At 37.0% G+C, this 12,797-nt stretch overlaps 1 protein-coding gene across 13 annotated transcripts in view; it reads left to right on the top strand.

Moving 5' to 3' along the window:
* The window catches only part of LOC122553234 (bifunctional heparan sulfate N-deacetylase/N-sulfotransferase 4-like), an 879,937-nt gene extending 869,905 nt beyond the window's left edge, over positions 1-10,032 (top strand). For all 13 annotated transcript variants that reach the window (XM_043696825.1, XM_043696838.1, XM_043696832.1 and 10 more), the window contains one exon: positions 2,081-10,032. In XM_043696825.1, coding sequence (XP_043552760.1) covers positions 2,081-2,203 — 123 coding nt within the window. In that variant the 3' untranslated portion in view covers positions 2,204-10,032. The remainder of the gene's footprint in view (positions 1-2,080) is intronic.
* Positions 10,033-12,797: the final 2,765 nt, after the last annotated feature.

Below are 12,797 nucleotides of genomic sequence, written 5' to 3'. Positions count from 1 at the left end.
ATCCTTGTGGCACTCCACTGCTCACAGGCCTCCAGTCTGAAAAACAGCCCTCCAATAGCACCCTCTGTCTTCCATCTTTGAGCCAGTTCTGTATCCAAATGGCTAGTTCTCCCTTTATTCCATTAGATCTAACCTTGATAATCAGTTTCCCATGGGGAACCTTGTCGAACGCCTTACTGAAGTCCATATAGATCACATCTACTGCTCTGCCCTCATCAATCTTCTTTGTTTCTTCTTCAAAAAACTCAATCAAGTTTGTGAGACATGATTTCCCACGCACAAAGCCATGTTGACTGTCCCAAATCAGTCCTTGCCTTTCCAAATACATGTACATCCTGTCCCTCAGGATTCTCTCCAACAATTTGCCCACCACTGAGGTCAGGCTCACCAGTCTATAGTTCGCTGGCTTGTTTTTACCGCCCTTTTTAAACAGTGGCATCACGGTTGCCAACCTCCAGTCTTCCAGCACCTCACCTGTGACTATCGATGATACAAATATCTCAGCAAGAGGCCCAGCAATCACTTCTCAGACAATAATATCCAAACCCACGACCACTTACATCTGGAAGGATAAGGGCAGTAGATACATGGGAATACCGCCACCTACAAGATCCTGTCCAAACCACTCAGTATCCTAACTTGGAGCACTTGGTCTATGTGCAGCAAATGGACTGCAGTGGTTCAAGGAGACAGATCACCACCACTAGGGATGGGGAGAAAAATGCTGGCCCAGTCAGTGGCATCCATTTTCCCTAAATTAAGTTTAAAAAGAGGCAGGAAGTGGAAAGGAAAACCAATACTACTTGACTCATGAGCTGCGGACAATTTAAAATCAGGTGAGCAAGCAATTATTGAAAAGACCTCTGGATCTTGTCAACAAAAAGAAAAGCTAATTAAAAATAGTGCCTTTTGTTTAGCTCTACATAGAGCTAGTTTAGCACTCCTCCTGTCTCCATAGTCAAAGTGTCCAGGATGCTGCTAAATACTATCAGACCCCATTTCTGATTTCCTACCTCACTAACCGTTCACTAGCCACCCTACACCAGCCTACCTCTGGTGTTTCCCCCCCACACCAGTTTTTTCCCTGCTGGTGCATGGTCTTTTGGGTTACCAATAGACCAAGTTTACCTGTTTTTTTTTATCCACAGCAGTCACTCTCACTAATTTCCAGACCCATAGTGACATCTCTAAAATAAAATAAGCCATCACATGTTGCATTTTGTTACGGACCAGACCAGATTCAGTGATATAATAAAAAGGTAGCCAAGACTCTAACTTTTTCGTATGTTAAAGGTAAACGTGTGGTGCTGTGTTTCAGATGTACTTCAATTGGTCAAACTATCGATGTTAAGCAAAACACAAATTATTTGGACACAGTATTTTTAAAATACAACAAAAGAAAAAGGAACTTGGAATAACTTAACTCTATCAGAAAACTTACTAGAATAATAGATTATTTTAACATTAACTGTTCCAATATAATAACATTCCATAAACATACCCTTGGGAAAAAGCAAATTCGCAAAACGGATCAACTTACATGCAATTCTTCAATAGAGGGGAGAAGAACATCAAAAGATAATTCTGAGTGAAAACTCAAAGTGTGTGTGTAGCAGCTGGCGAGATTCACTGCCTTCCAACCCTGTTGAGACTCCAACAAGAACTGCTGAAATCTAAACTAAAAATCCCTGGTTCTTTGGTTTGAAGCTTGACCACACCCATTCAGGCTGCTTCTATTGTTCCAGCTTAAAACAAAAACACCCAATGCTTCACAAGTTGTTTATCTTCTCATAGACTGCTCAGTACTAGTCCCCCAGTCTCTCTGTAAAAGAAACCAGGACAAAATACACCTCTTAAAGCCATAGTATTGTCACAATTTTAATTGGATGCATTCGTCTTCTGGAATGTGAATGCCATTGTAAGTTATGCTTAAAAAAACCTTCATAATATGGATAATTCAACCAAATATTTATACAATTGCTGTGTTTGAATATGAGCTGCACATATTTATATTAGTTGAAATGTAATCTGCTTCTTTAGTTTTAATGATTTGTTTTTGTTCTTTTTTCACCCTTTGTAGTCTAGAACATTCCTGTCACGATACTACAAGGACCACAATATTGAACTGTCCAAGCTGTTCTACAGACTGGGTCTGCCGTTGCCATCTTGGTTAAGGGAAGAGCTACAAAAAGTGATGAGATAGTTGTTGGAAAACTGGAAGCAAATCGCTATTGTCCTCTTATCAGCCCCAACACACAGCACCCCCCCATTAAGCCCACTCCTAAGCTAGGAGTGACTGCCAAAAAAAAACTTTCTACTATACCTCTACAAACAGAAAGTATTCTTTAATCTTTCCATGTGCTGGCATGTGGTATTGTGAAGCTGACAGCAGTCGAGAAAGTGTGGGTCAGCAGCCTATGGCTGAATTATATATGTTTAACTGGTAATATTTTGTGAGGATTCAGTCTGTGTTTCCCACCCCCACCCCCCACCCCTTACATCTCCTCCTTTCTGAGGATTGAATGATGTATTGTAAAGATAGAAAAATGTGACTTTTTTTTTTGTAAATGAAACCTGTACAGTGCTGGTTAACTGTCTGGTACCTACAGTGAAATAAATTGCACTATGTTACTTTTACTGCCATGCATATAAATTAAACTGAAATCATAATCTTGCTATTATAGATCTGTGTTTTAAAATCTCTGGAGTTTCTAATCCTTTTGATTTGTTTATTCAGTAATGACAGTTTACACTGATTACAAACAACACTCTATATAATTTGCCAATGTAATAAGTATCTTCTCCCTACGTTTGCTGTTGATGCAACAATCTCCTCAGAAGCTAACCTACTAACTCTCATGTAACCATGTCTGAGATGGAAGTGTTACTGATTGACAAAATAGTACTAAAGATCCGTAATGCCCCACTGTAACTTGGGAACAGTATTTGGTTATATCATGAATAAAACATTGTTCCATCTAAAGTAAAAAGTCAACAAAAACATCAAAATAAGTACAGGCGTGCAAACCTTTAGCAGCTGCTGGTGAAACACTTCCTTCTCTGTCAGGGCAGAAATGACTCTCAAAAAGTGAGCGATATAGAATTTGCAATATAGCATCTACATATCTGTACCACCTCTCTGAGCCATGTGCGACCAGTGTATCCCCTCCCCTTTTCTCTCTCGGATATAATTGAAGGATTATATAGAAGGCTGCTGGATATACATTTTGATTATATGTCTATATAGAAGGACAAGATGTGAATGTGAGCATTACAGAAAAGAAGATGATTGTGCGTGCTCCTACAACATGTAGGTTTGGACTGTGATCACATATGACTTACTCAGATACAAAAGAAATGGAAAACTCTATCTCTTTGGCACCTTATTGGTGAACTTGGTTGCTTTGATGAAGAGTTCCTTGAAAACAAGCAATGTAAGAAGTGAAAGCTATCGTAGGGAGATTTTTCTCTGCTTGTGGTAAACATACAGAAGACATGCAGTATGACTGTCCTGAAAAGTTACTGCATGGTCACTTGTCATGCATCCCCCAAACTGGCAAAGCAAAACATACATATAGTTGACTGCTTGGCAATCTGGAGATGAGACACTAGGTTGTACAGTTGTCTCATTAAGTAACTTCAGCAGCAGTAGAAGTATCTTAGATGGCAAATGTTAGCATGAGGCAACACCAGAGAGCAGCAGGTAATATGACAGCTAACCTACAATGAATATATAAAATGTAAAATGTTGTCAGATGGAAAGATCATAAATAACTGCCAGAGAAATGTTTCTAAAGCTCAATCCAGTTCTTTCTGATGGCAGCTGAGGACCCCTTTAAGGATATTTGGAATTGGAACACAACTTTCAATTTGTAACGCCCATGGTTGGTGAATTAGAGCAGGAACTGGCAATATGCAGGAGGACAGTGACAAATTTAGTCTAAATTACACCATGTCTCCCTATCTACATATACCCATGAAGATCCTGCCTGGAGCTGACCACTTGATTTCAGACCCATCCAAAAATTGACAGATAAACAGCAATAAGTTGGTGGTGCGTCAGCTGACATTGCCTTGAACACAAATAGAGCAGTAGGAAAATGGATAATACTCCCATTTTGTTTCAAAAGTCTCTAGAAATTTCTTTGTTCAAAGAAAGAAATTCTTTGTTTCATCTGGACTGCAAATAAAGATGATGACATTGCCCTTCACTGATCCTTCCCAATATTCTCCAGTTTTCCTTCATTAAGTAACAGCAACAGCACAGAGCTTTTTGTAGATCTGTAATTAGTGTTTCAAAGTGGTCCCTAAATTGATGATGTTATTTTCACACTTGTAATGCACTCCAGGGAAATAATGTTGCATTTATACCATGTACTTGTGCTGGGTTTGTGTTTCACAAGGAGCAATTAATCAGCCACACAATTGCATTTCTCTCACAAATTCCAAAGTATATGAACCCAGCAGAAGAAACTTGAATTAAAAATATGTCATGCTTCAGGTTTCCAAAATGAAATGTTCTTCTGTTATCTGACCCAGATCTGTTGTGCGCAGAAACAAATTCTCAGTTAAGTAACTTGAAAGCAAAACAGGTACATTGCCTTTGTGTACTTACTCTATTCCAAATCTATCATGGATGCTAGTTTAAACAACCAATGGTCGCATGGGTACAGGAATAATCTACAACACTCAAAATAGGTGTAGACTGTGAACTGTAGATGTGACTATCATTGTTAGGTGTTTTTTTTTTGCTTCAGATATGTACATAATAAATGAATAAGAGATATCAAGTCTTTAACATTGGTACAGATTTTTGCCCTCAAGAAGATAACTACTAAATTAATCTGCTTCTGTCTCTGAGATTATTTTACAAAATACAGCTCTGACAGCAGAGGAAGCAAATAAAATCATATGTTTTCAAACCACACAAATTTGTTTGGGCTGCAACAGGATACGAGTTTCGAGCCATGTTTAAACATTTATTAAGCAAAAATTGTTTGACCAATAATGTTTATCAAATTGAAATTGGAAATGCTACCATGTTTTTTTTAACATGTTATCAATATGCTTTGCATCAGTCACATGGTGAAACTATGATTTTGCTGGTCCCTAGTGTTGAGATTTATTTTTCACTCTGCTGCAGAATGTTGTGATGTGACACTTCAATTGTTGGAGGAGGGAACACTGACGTTACCAGGAGTGATATTTTGCACAGTTAAGATAGGGACAAGATTAACAAAGAGGCAGTCATAGAGACAGTGCTGCAAACATTTTAGTTTTTTCATTGCTTTTAGCAATATCCTCTGGAGCAAAATGGAAGTGTGAGTCTCCCACTGTAAACAAATAGAATGTACATTGAAATCTGTAGGAGAACACATTGGCAATGGGGGCAGGAATGCTTCTGGGCTAGTAATGCTCAGATCTGCACAAGAGCTCTAGGGATGAGATCAATTCAATTTAAATTCAATGAATAAACATAGAAAAATCTTTATCTTATTAATAAGGATAAGGCAACTGGGTTGTAGAAATCTAATTGGTTCACTAACGCCCTTCAGGACAGGAAATCTACCACCCTTATGTGTTGTAGCCTACGCGTGACTCCAGATCCACAGAAACAAAAGCAAAATAGTGTGCATGATGGAAATCTGAAATAGAAACAGAATTGTTGGAAAAGCTCAGCTAGTCTGGCAGCACCTGTAGGGTGAGAGAAATGGAGTGAACATTTTGAGTCGATTATGATTTTTTTTCTTTGAACTGACCAGGAGCTGCAGGTATAGCAAATCACTGTTTTACCAAATACAAAAAAAATCATCATTGTCACTGACTTCCAGTTTCTTAAGGGCAATGAGCAGTAGGCAATAAATGCTGGTTTTGCTAATGATGTTCAAATCCCAAGAGCAAAGACAAAGTAATTGTTATCGACTCCTCTATTACTCCAGTGTTGCACCGTTCAACTCATAGTTTAGTCCCTTGTTAGCGAAATACCACATTATCATATATTGGATTGCTTTTCAAATATGCATTGTGAGTGGGGTGTTCCATCTGTCAAAATATGCATCAGAATAACATGGGTGCACTGCATACAATTTTCCAATCTGCAATGCCAGTGAGTGAGATTTCCCCAAGCAAAAGAACAAACTCATAGAAACAACTTTCATAATATTAATCCCAGTAGAAATAACACAGGTTGGCATACTTACAGACTGGCATTACTGCCCAAGGAGTAACTTTATATATATTTATATATTTTGCTGCTTATAAATTGAGCCTTCCAATTTTTATGTTGTCATTATTTTAACAGCATTAATCTTAATTGTCTGATTAATTTATTGTCTCATTCATGTTGAAGAAAATAAAAGCTGCAAAGTTCTTTTAAACTTTGTAAAATTGGCATGTGATACTTTCGCTGACTCAAATGAGCAGGCATCAGCCAGTTCAGTCAATCATAACAAAGCACTTTTTAAATATGATTTCACTAAACAATGAAAATTTAGAAATGACATCGTCTATCTAAAACATATTCAGATTTAATGCCAACAACTTTCATTTTATAGCAACTTTGATGTAGTATAATTCTGTACATTTCTTAAATGAAGCGCATTTTGAGTAACTTTAAGGTCCTGCAGGTGAGGGTCCATTTCCATAGAAATTATTGTCATAACATTAATGCATCCTATCCCTTACTCATGCTCCTTGAAGTGTGAAGACAGAAATAATGATATTGTCTCTATTTACAAGCCTCTAAATTTTGATCAATAAGTAAAGATGTAATAATAATTTCAAAGTGGATAATGAGCATTTCATTTGCATTGTCATTTTCTCGTGATCTTTTGGTTTAATTTGATACATTTTCCAGAATCATAGAGTGTGTGAGTGTGTGTTAGTTTTTTTTTTTAAATATATGTTGTCATGTATTTTTATTTTCATGTAATGGCAGAATACAATTATGATGTTGAATTGTTGTAGTTTTAATCCATTACCAAAATAATATAATTGAGTTTTATTTTCTTGCTACAGTGTTTCTTTCTGCTGAAAAAGCAATGTTATGTTAGCAGAGATAAAAAAAGATTGTCTGCAAATGTACTTTAAGTACCTATATACTTAAAACTAGTTTATGTCCATGAATATTATATATACATCACATAAAAAATAGCTGAGCATTCATCTGATAACAGCAACAACAGTACTTTGCTGGTTTTGGTTTTACAATGACTCACTAATAATGTAACAGTTCAAAAATAGTTATTTTTGCAGTACCTGTCTTCCCACAATCTTCTTCAGAAGATGGCTGCCCATACAGCCATAGCCTGTCTCATCAGTGGTCTTGCATTTATAGTGAAGGTTTGAATAACTTCTTTAAGATTCATAAGAGAATTGACCATTCTGGTTCAGAATATTAGTCTTGCCATACTAAGATTAAAAGTGTTGTTCTATTATGTTTTATATTTATCTCTTCATTGTTTTACAATTATTTCAACCTTCTTTAACATGTCAGTACCTCATAGAATTTGATTTTAAACAAAAGAATATAACAATCGACTCATTGAAAATTATTTGGAGAAAGATCTTAAATGTGAGTTTTGCCAATCAACCAAAAATTACGTAACCAGTGGGAGAGATGACAGATTTCAGGTTTAGATGGGGATGAATCAGTTTACACATGTGGAACATATGTTGGTGAGGGTCAAGTATAAAGTTCTGTACCTATTAATCATTCAAACCTCTCCTCCAAAACAAAACTTATTGTGCACTGGAACATGTGGAAATAGGTCGGTCTGTACTTTGAACCTGTTCAGCCATTCAATTAGATCAAATTTAATGTGTATCCAACCCCCATTTAAACAAACTTGCTCGATACTCTTTGATACTCTCTTCTACCCAAGATATAAGAATTTCAGCCTTAAAACTTTTAATTGACTCATTATGCAATATAATCAATTGCCTTTGTATGACAGTCTGTATCTTGATGGTCACTCTTCAGTGGCCTGTATATAAATATAAAATTATGCCCTCTTCTTCTGGATTTCTCCATAGAGAAAATATTTATTTATATCAACCATTTTTGTTTGTGTTTCAAATCCTTTTATCGTTTTCAGCACCTCAATGAGGTCAACCCTCAACTTCAAATCAGGACAAGCTGCATCTAGGCAACAATTAATTTGGCTCTTTAACCCTTCTAAGAGTTCTAGTGAAGCTGTGCTCAATCTCTTTTAAAGCCAATATATCCCTCTCAAGACAACATACTGCAGATATTGAAAATCTAGAATGTAAACAAAAATTACTGCAAATGTTTAGTAAGTCAAGCAACCTGACACACCAAGTATTTCCAGCCTATTCTGCTTGTATAACTGTCCTGACTTTCAGAGCCCAAACTGGAGGCTATACACCACCTGGGATCTGACCAAAGCTCTGTAAAACTGAAGCATCACTTCCAAATTCCTGAATACCCAACACGACATTGTTGGTGATTGAGTAAATGTGGGTAAATGCTTGAACGTGATGTGAAATGTTATCACTGTTTTCATTGATAAATGTTGGTATAGAGTCAAGGTCCTGGTGATCGACAATATTATGATTGAAAAGGGTACATTGAGAATATGAGATAAATCTGGGTGTTTCAATGCCCCCCCCCCCCCCCCCCGCCGCAACCCACACAAGCTTCATTTCAAGCCTAAGACTTGTAAGAGGCAAGACAGAGAGAAAGAACAGGAGAGTTATTTTGAAAATGTGGCGAAGAATGGTTTAAGTCAGGGCACTGAGTAATAATTCTTAAGCAATTTATCTATTTGCTGCTCCCTTTCAGGAACAGCAATTGCAAGGACTTTTCCCAAAATGTAATTTCCTTATTAATAATCCTCTAATACAGATGTTCATTCTGCCCAACACATTTGATATTGCAATGAATTTGTTGCTGTTATCTGAATGGCCAATATTTTATTAATGGTCAAAAAGTGTAAACAATTTCACTTTTGCTTTGATTGTTTTGTCAAAAGCTGATTTATATTTTTTAAACATTGTAAATTTGACTTTGTATTAGGTGGCAGTTTTAAAATTCCTGTCAGAATAAACAAGTGCAGAATGACTTGGGTGTCTTCTAGTGACAGATCAGTGCTGCTGTGTGGTGGTCCTGTTTGTTTTATTATTGCCAATGGTTTAGCAACACAGTTATTGACAACAACATGATGTATTTGTGAAACTGCAAACAACGGAATCGAACGTAAAGTGGATCTAACATGAAAAGGGGAAGTAGGACCCTCTGGTGAGAGAGTGGAGTTAGACTAACATTCATAGGTTACAATTCCAATTCCAATATCAGTACATAAGTACTGAGTATAAATCCATGTATTGGATCTGTCAATCATTTCCTGCATTCCAAAGCCTAGTACACTGTATAATGTGACTTGCTACAGAACATCTCTTGTCTTCAGTTGACCATAGAAACTGGTGGAGTTGTTATGAATGGTTATTTTTTTGTGACAGCTATGGATTTTTTCATCATATTTGCTTTGATCTTTATCTCTATCTCTTTTCAACCCAATGTTATTTTACTCTGAAGTAAATACAAATATTGTTCCAAATAGATTTGTGATATAGACAGCTTTTCACAATGACATATGTGTAATTCTGTTGCTGTCATAGACTAAAACTGAAATTGTATGAGCAAAGTTGTTGGATTTTATATCAGCCAAGATAATTAATTACTTTGTTATATTTTTTCTTTGAATCTACATTCCAAATTCTTTGTTATATCTTCTAGCTTTGAGCTTCAGTGCCCTTTCAAGGCAGTTATATATTTGGACATGACATCTGATATACACAAATATGCTGTACAGAAAAATGTATATTTGCAGTCATTTCTGTGTGCTGGAAGAGTTGGGATCAACTCAAAATGTACTGTTGAGACCATCGGTGTAGCGCAAATAGTTGTATATGTACATTAGACTATCTGGAAGTCCATTCTGGTGATCTATTGATTTGTGAACAACAGTTTAATAACCTGTATCTAGTTTGATGCTAAATTAAATAAATAAATCAACTGTTCCATTTGAATCATTGTTTCTCATTTCTTTTTATTTAACTGCTTAGAAAATATATTGCAAATGACAATATTATCCAAATTACAATAATTTGAATTCACTATTATTTGATTGGATATAAAATATTGAACTGCAAAGTACAGCTCTCACTTTGTGGATTCGTTTTACAAGTAGTTGAACATCGGAGACCATGTAGGTTCAGTCATCAATATCAATGACCCTTAGAACAGGAGATGAAAATCAATCCTAAAAATAAGACAGATGTGGAATTCAGATGCTTAGGGACAGGTGACAATGAATTTACAGAATAGTTAATAGTGGAAGGGGGTTGTGTGAAAGAAAAAGTACATAAACTGATAAAGGCGATGAGAGAAAACAGAATAATAATGGTGAGGGATTTAGCTAGCTGCAAATTAATTAGCCAGAACAGCATGGTACGGGTGGCATGGTGACTCAGTGGTTAGCACTGCTGCTTCGCGGCACCAGGGCCCCAGACTCGATCTTACCCCCGGGTGACTGTCAGTGTGCATTTTCCCTGTGTCTGTGTAGGTTTCCTTTGGGTGATCTGGTTTCCTCCCACATTCCAAAGATGTGCAGTTTGGTGGATTGGCCATGCTTCATTGCCCATGGTGTCCAGGAATGTACAGGCACGGTGGGTTAGCCATGGGAAATGCAGGGTTACAGGGATAGGTTAGAGGGGTGGGTCTCAGGATGCTCTTCAGAGGGCTGGTGTAAACTTGCGATGAATGGCCTGCTTCCATACTGTAGGGATTCTATGATTCTGGAAGGGGTTGGTAAAATATATAAAAGAATTTTTGTTTTACATATGTACAAGATTCTTTTCTAAATCGGTAAATAAAAAAATCCAACAAGGCATTATTTGTTATTGGATTTAGAATTGGGAATGTTCCAGAACAAATGGTAGAAGTAAAGCTAGGACAACTGTGAAAAAAAGTGATTGTAATACAATATGGCTTATGACAATAATTTAAGGACATAACATAACAATGACATGGGGCAATAGATTAACGATAGCTGATTCCGAAGGCTTGATAATGCAGCAGCAAATAAAATGGACAACGTCATTGTCAAACAAGGATGTAGAATTACAATCAAAAACATTTAAAACAGTGTCAATAGTATCCAAGAAAATACAATTTGATAAAAAAACAAACTAAATACCAACAAATATAAAAACTGATGCAATGGAAAGAAATGAGGGTGAGCAGAGAAATGGCATTAAGTGCATGGTCAGCAGGGGAATGCAGAATAAAGAAGAATACAAAGCGATTAGGAGGGAGTCAAAAAGTAATTTGGCAGGCAAAGTTGAACTCCAATTTAAATTAATGTGTGGAACATGCAGACTCAGCTAACACTCAGTCCTATGCATTGTAAAGGTATTGCCTGACAGCAGTCTCAGTGGGGAGTAATTGGAATGTTTTAGGTGAACTCAATGTGCTGTAAGGACTCCTCTGCCAGCCAGCACTCTGAGATGGATTTAATTTGAACAATACTACCACCTTTGGGCTCCTCATTTTCTTACCTTGAATGATTGTACCCACTGTCACCTTCCCCCAATACCTTGGGGGCACCAAGCCCTTCCTACTTCACTCCTCTTTGCCCCAACCCAATTCCATAACCTCACTCAAAATGGAATCACTATTACCAGTCCTAAACCCACACAAGAGTCCACTCCTGCTTGCTGCTTTTGTATCAGAGTTTAACAAGGAGAACTGCTGACCTTTCAACTGGACAAAAAGCAGAGTGGTGCAAATAACCTTTAATTGAGTGTGAAGTAGATGTAACCAAATTCTCATGCACTATAACTTAGCTTGAAGGGAAGACTTTATTAAAAACTGTATCATGTTAATGAGTATTCCTGGCATACAAATGTACTTTGAGAATTAACCCACCAGAGGCTGGTGTAATTTTCAATGCACTATCAAATTTATCACTGCATTTTAACCTGTTATTGGGAAACTGACATTTTGCAACCTACCTAATTAAATCTCCCTGTGGATTCTGAGAATCAGCACTATAGGACTGCATGTCATGATAGAAGAATAATGCTTGGAGATAGTGAGGATTGCAGATGGTGGCAAGTCAGAGTCAATAAAGTGTGGAGCTGGAAAACGCACAGCAGGTCAAACAGCATCAGAGCAGCAGAGTCGACATTTCAGGTCAGGACTTTTCACAAGGACTGATGAAAGGTTCCGACCTGAAACATCGACTCTCCTGCTCCCCTGATCCTGCTCGACCTGCTGTGCTTTTTCCAGCTCCACACTTTATCAACTTAGAAATATAATGCTGCCTTAATGTCTAGAATTGTAAATTTTCCCTGCTCTCACATTCAATCTTTAGCATCCATCTGTAGTACAAAAAAAAATTGTAAAATTTTGTTAAAATTCATACTTCTCCACCACTATTTCCAGTCCAGAAAGAAAATCTATGGCGCAGATGGAGGTCATTCGACTCTTTGTGATTGTTTTGGCAAGAGGAATTATTCAGCGTAATTCAATTTTCCAGTTCCTAATCTGTAGCCCATAGATAAAGATGTTTCAAGTGGATATCCAAGTTTATTTTTACATGAGATGATTGTATTTCCCTCTACCATCCTTTCATATAATGAGTTCCAGACCACCACTGCTCTCTGAATCAAAAAAGTTCTAATCAGCTGCTGCCCACAACTTTTACAGATTACTTTAAATCTATTCTCAGTGGTTATCTCTGATAATGAAGAGATCCGCTTTATGCCACTCA

This window comes from Chiloscyllium plagiosum, chromosome 1, assembly GCF_004010195.1.
Source record: "Chiloscyllium plagiosum isolate BGI_BamShark_2017 chromosome 1, ASM401019v2, whole genome shotgun sequence".
In the NCBI taxonomy this organism is placed as follows: domain Eukaryota; kingdom Metazoa; phylum Chordata; class Chondrichthyes; order Orectolobiformes; family Hemiscylliidae; genus Chiloscyllium; species Chiloscyllium plagiosum.
Note: the sequence above shows the minus strand (reverse complement) of the source record. Positions and strands in the feature narration are given on the sequence as shown.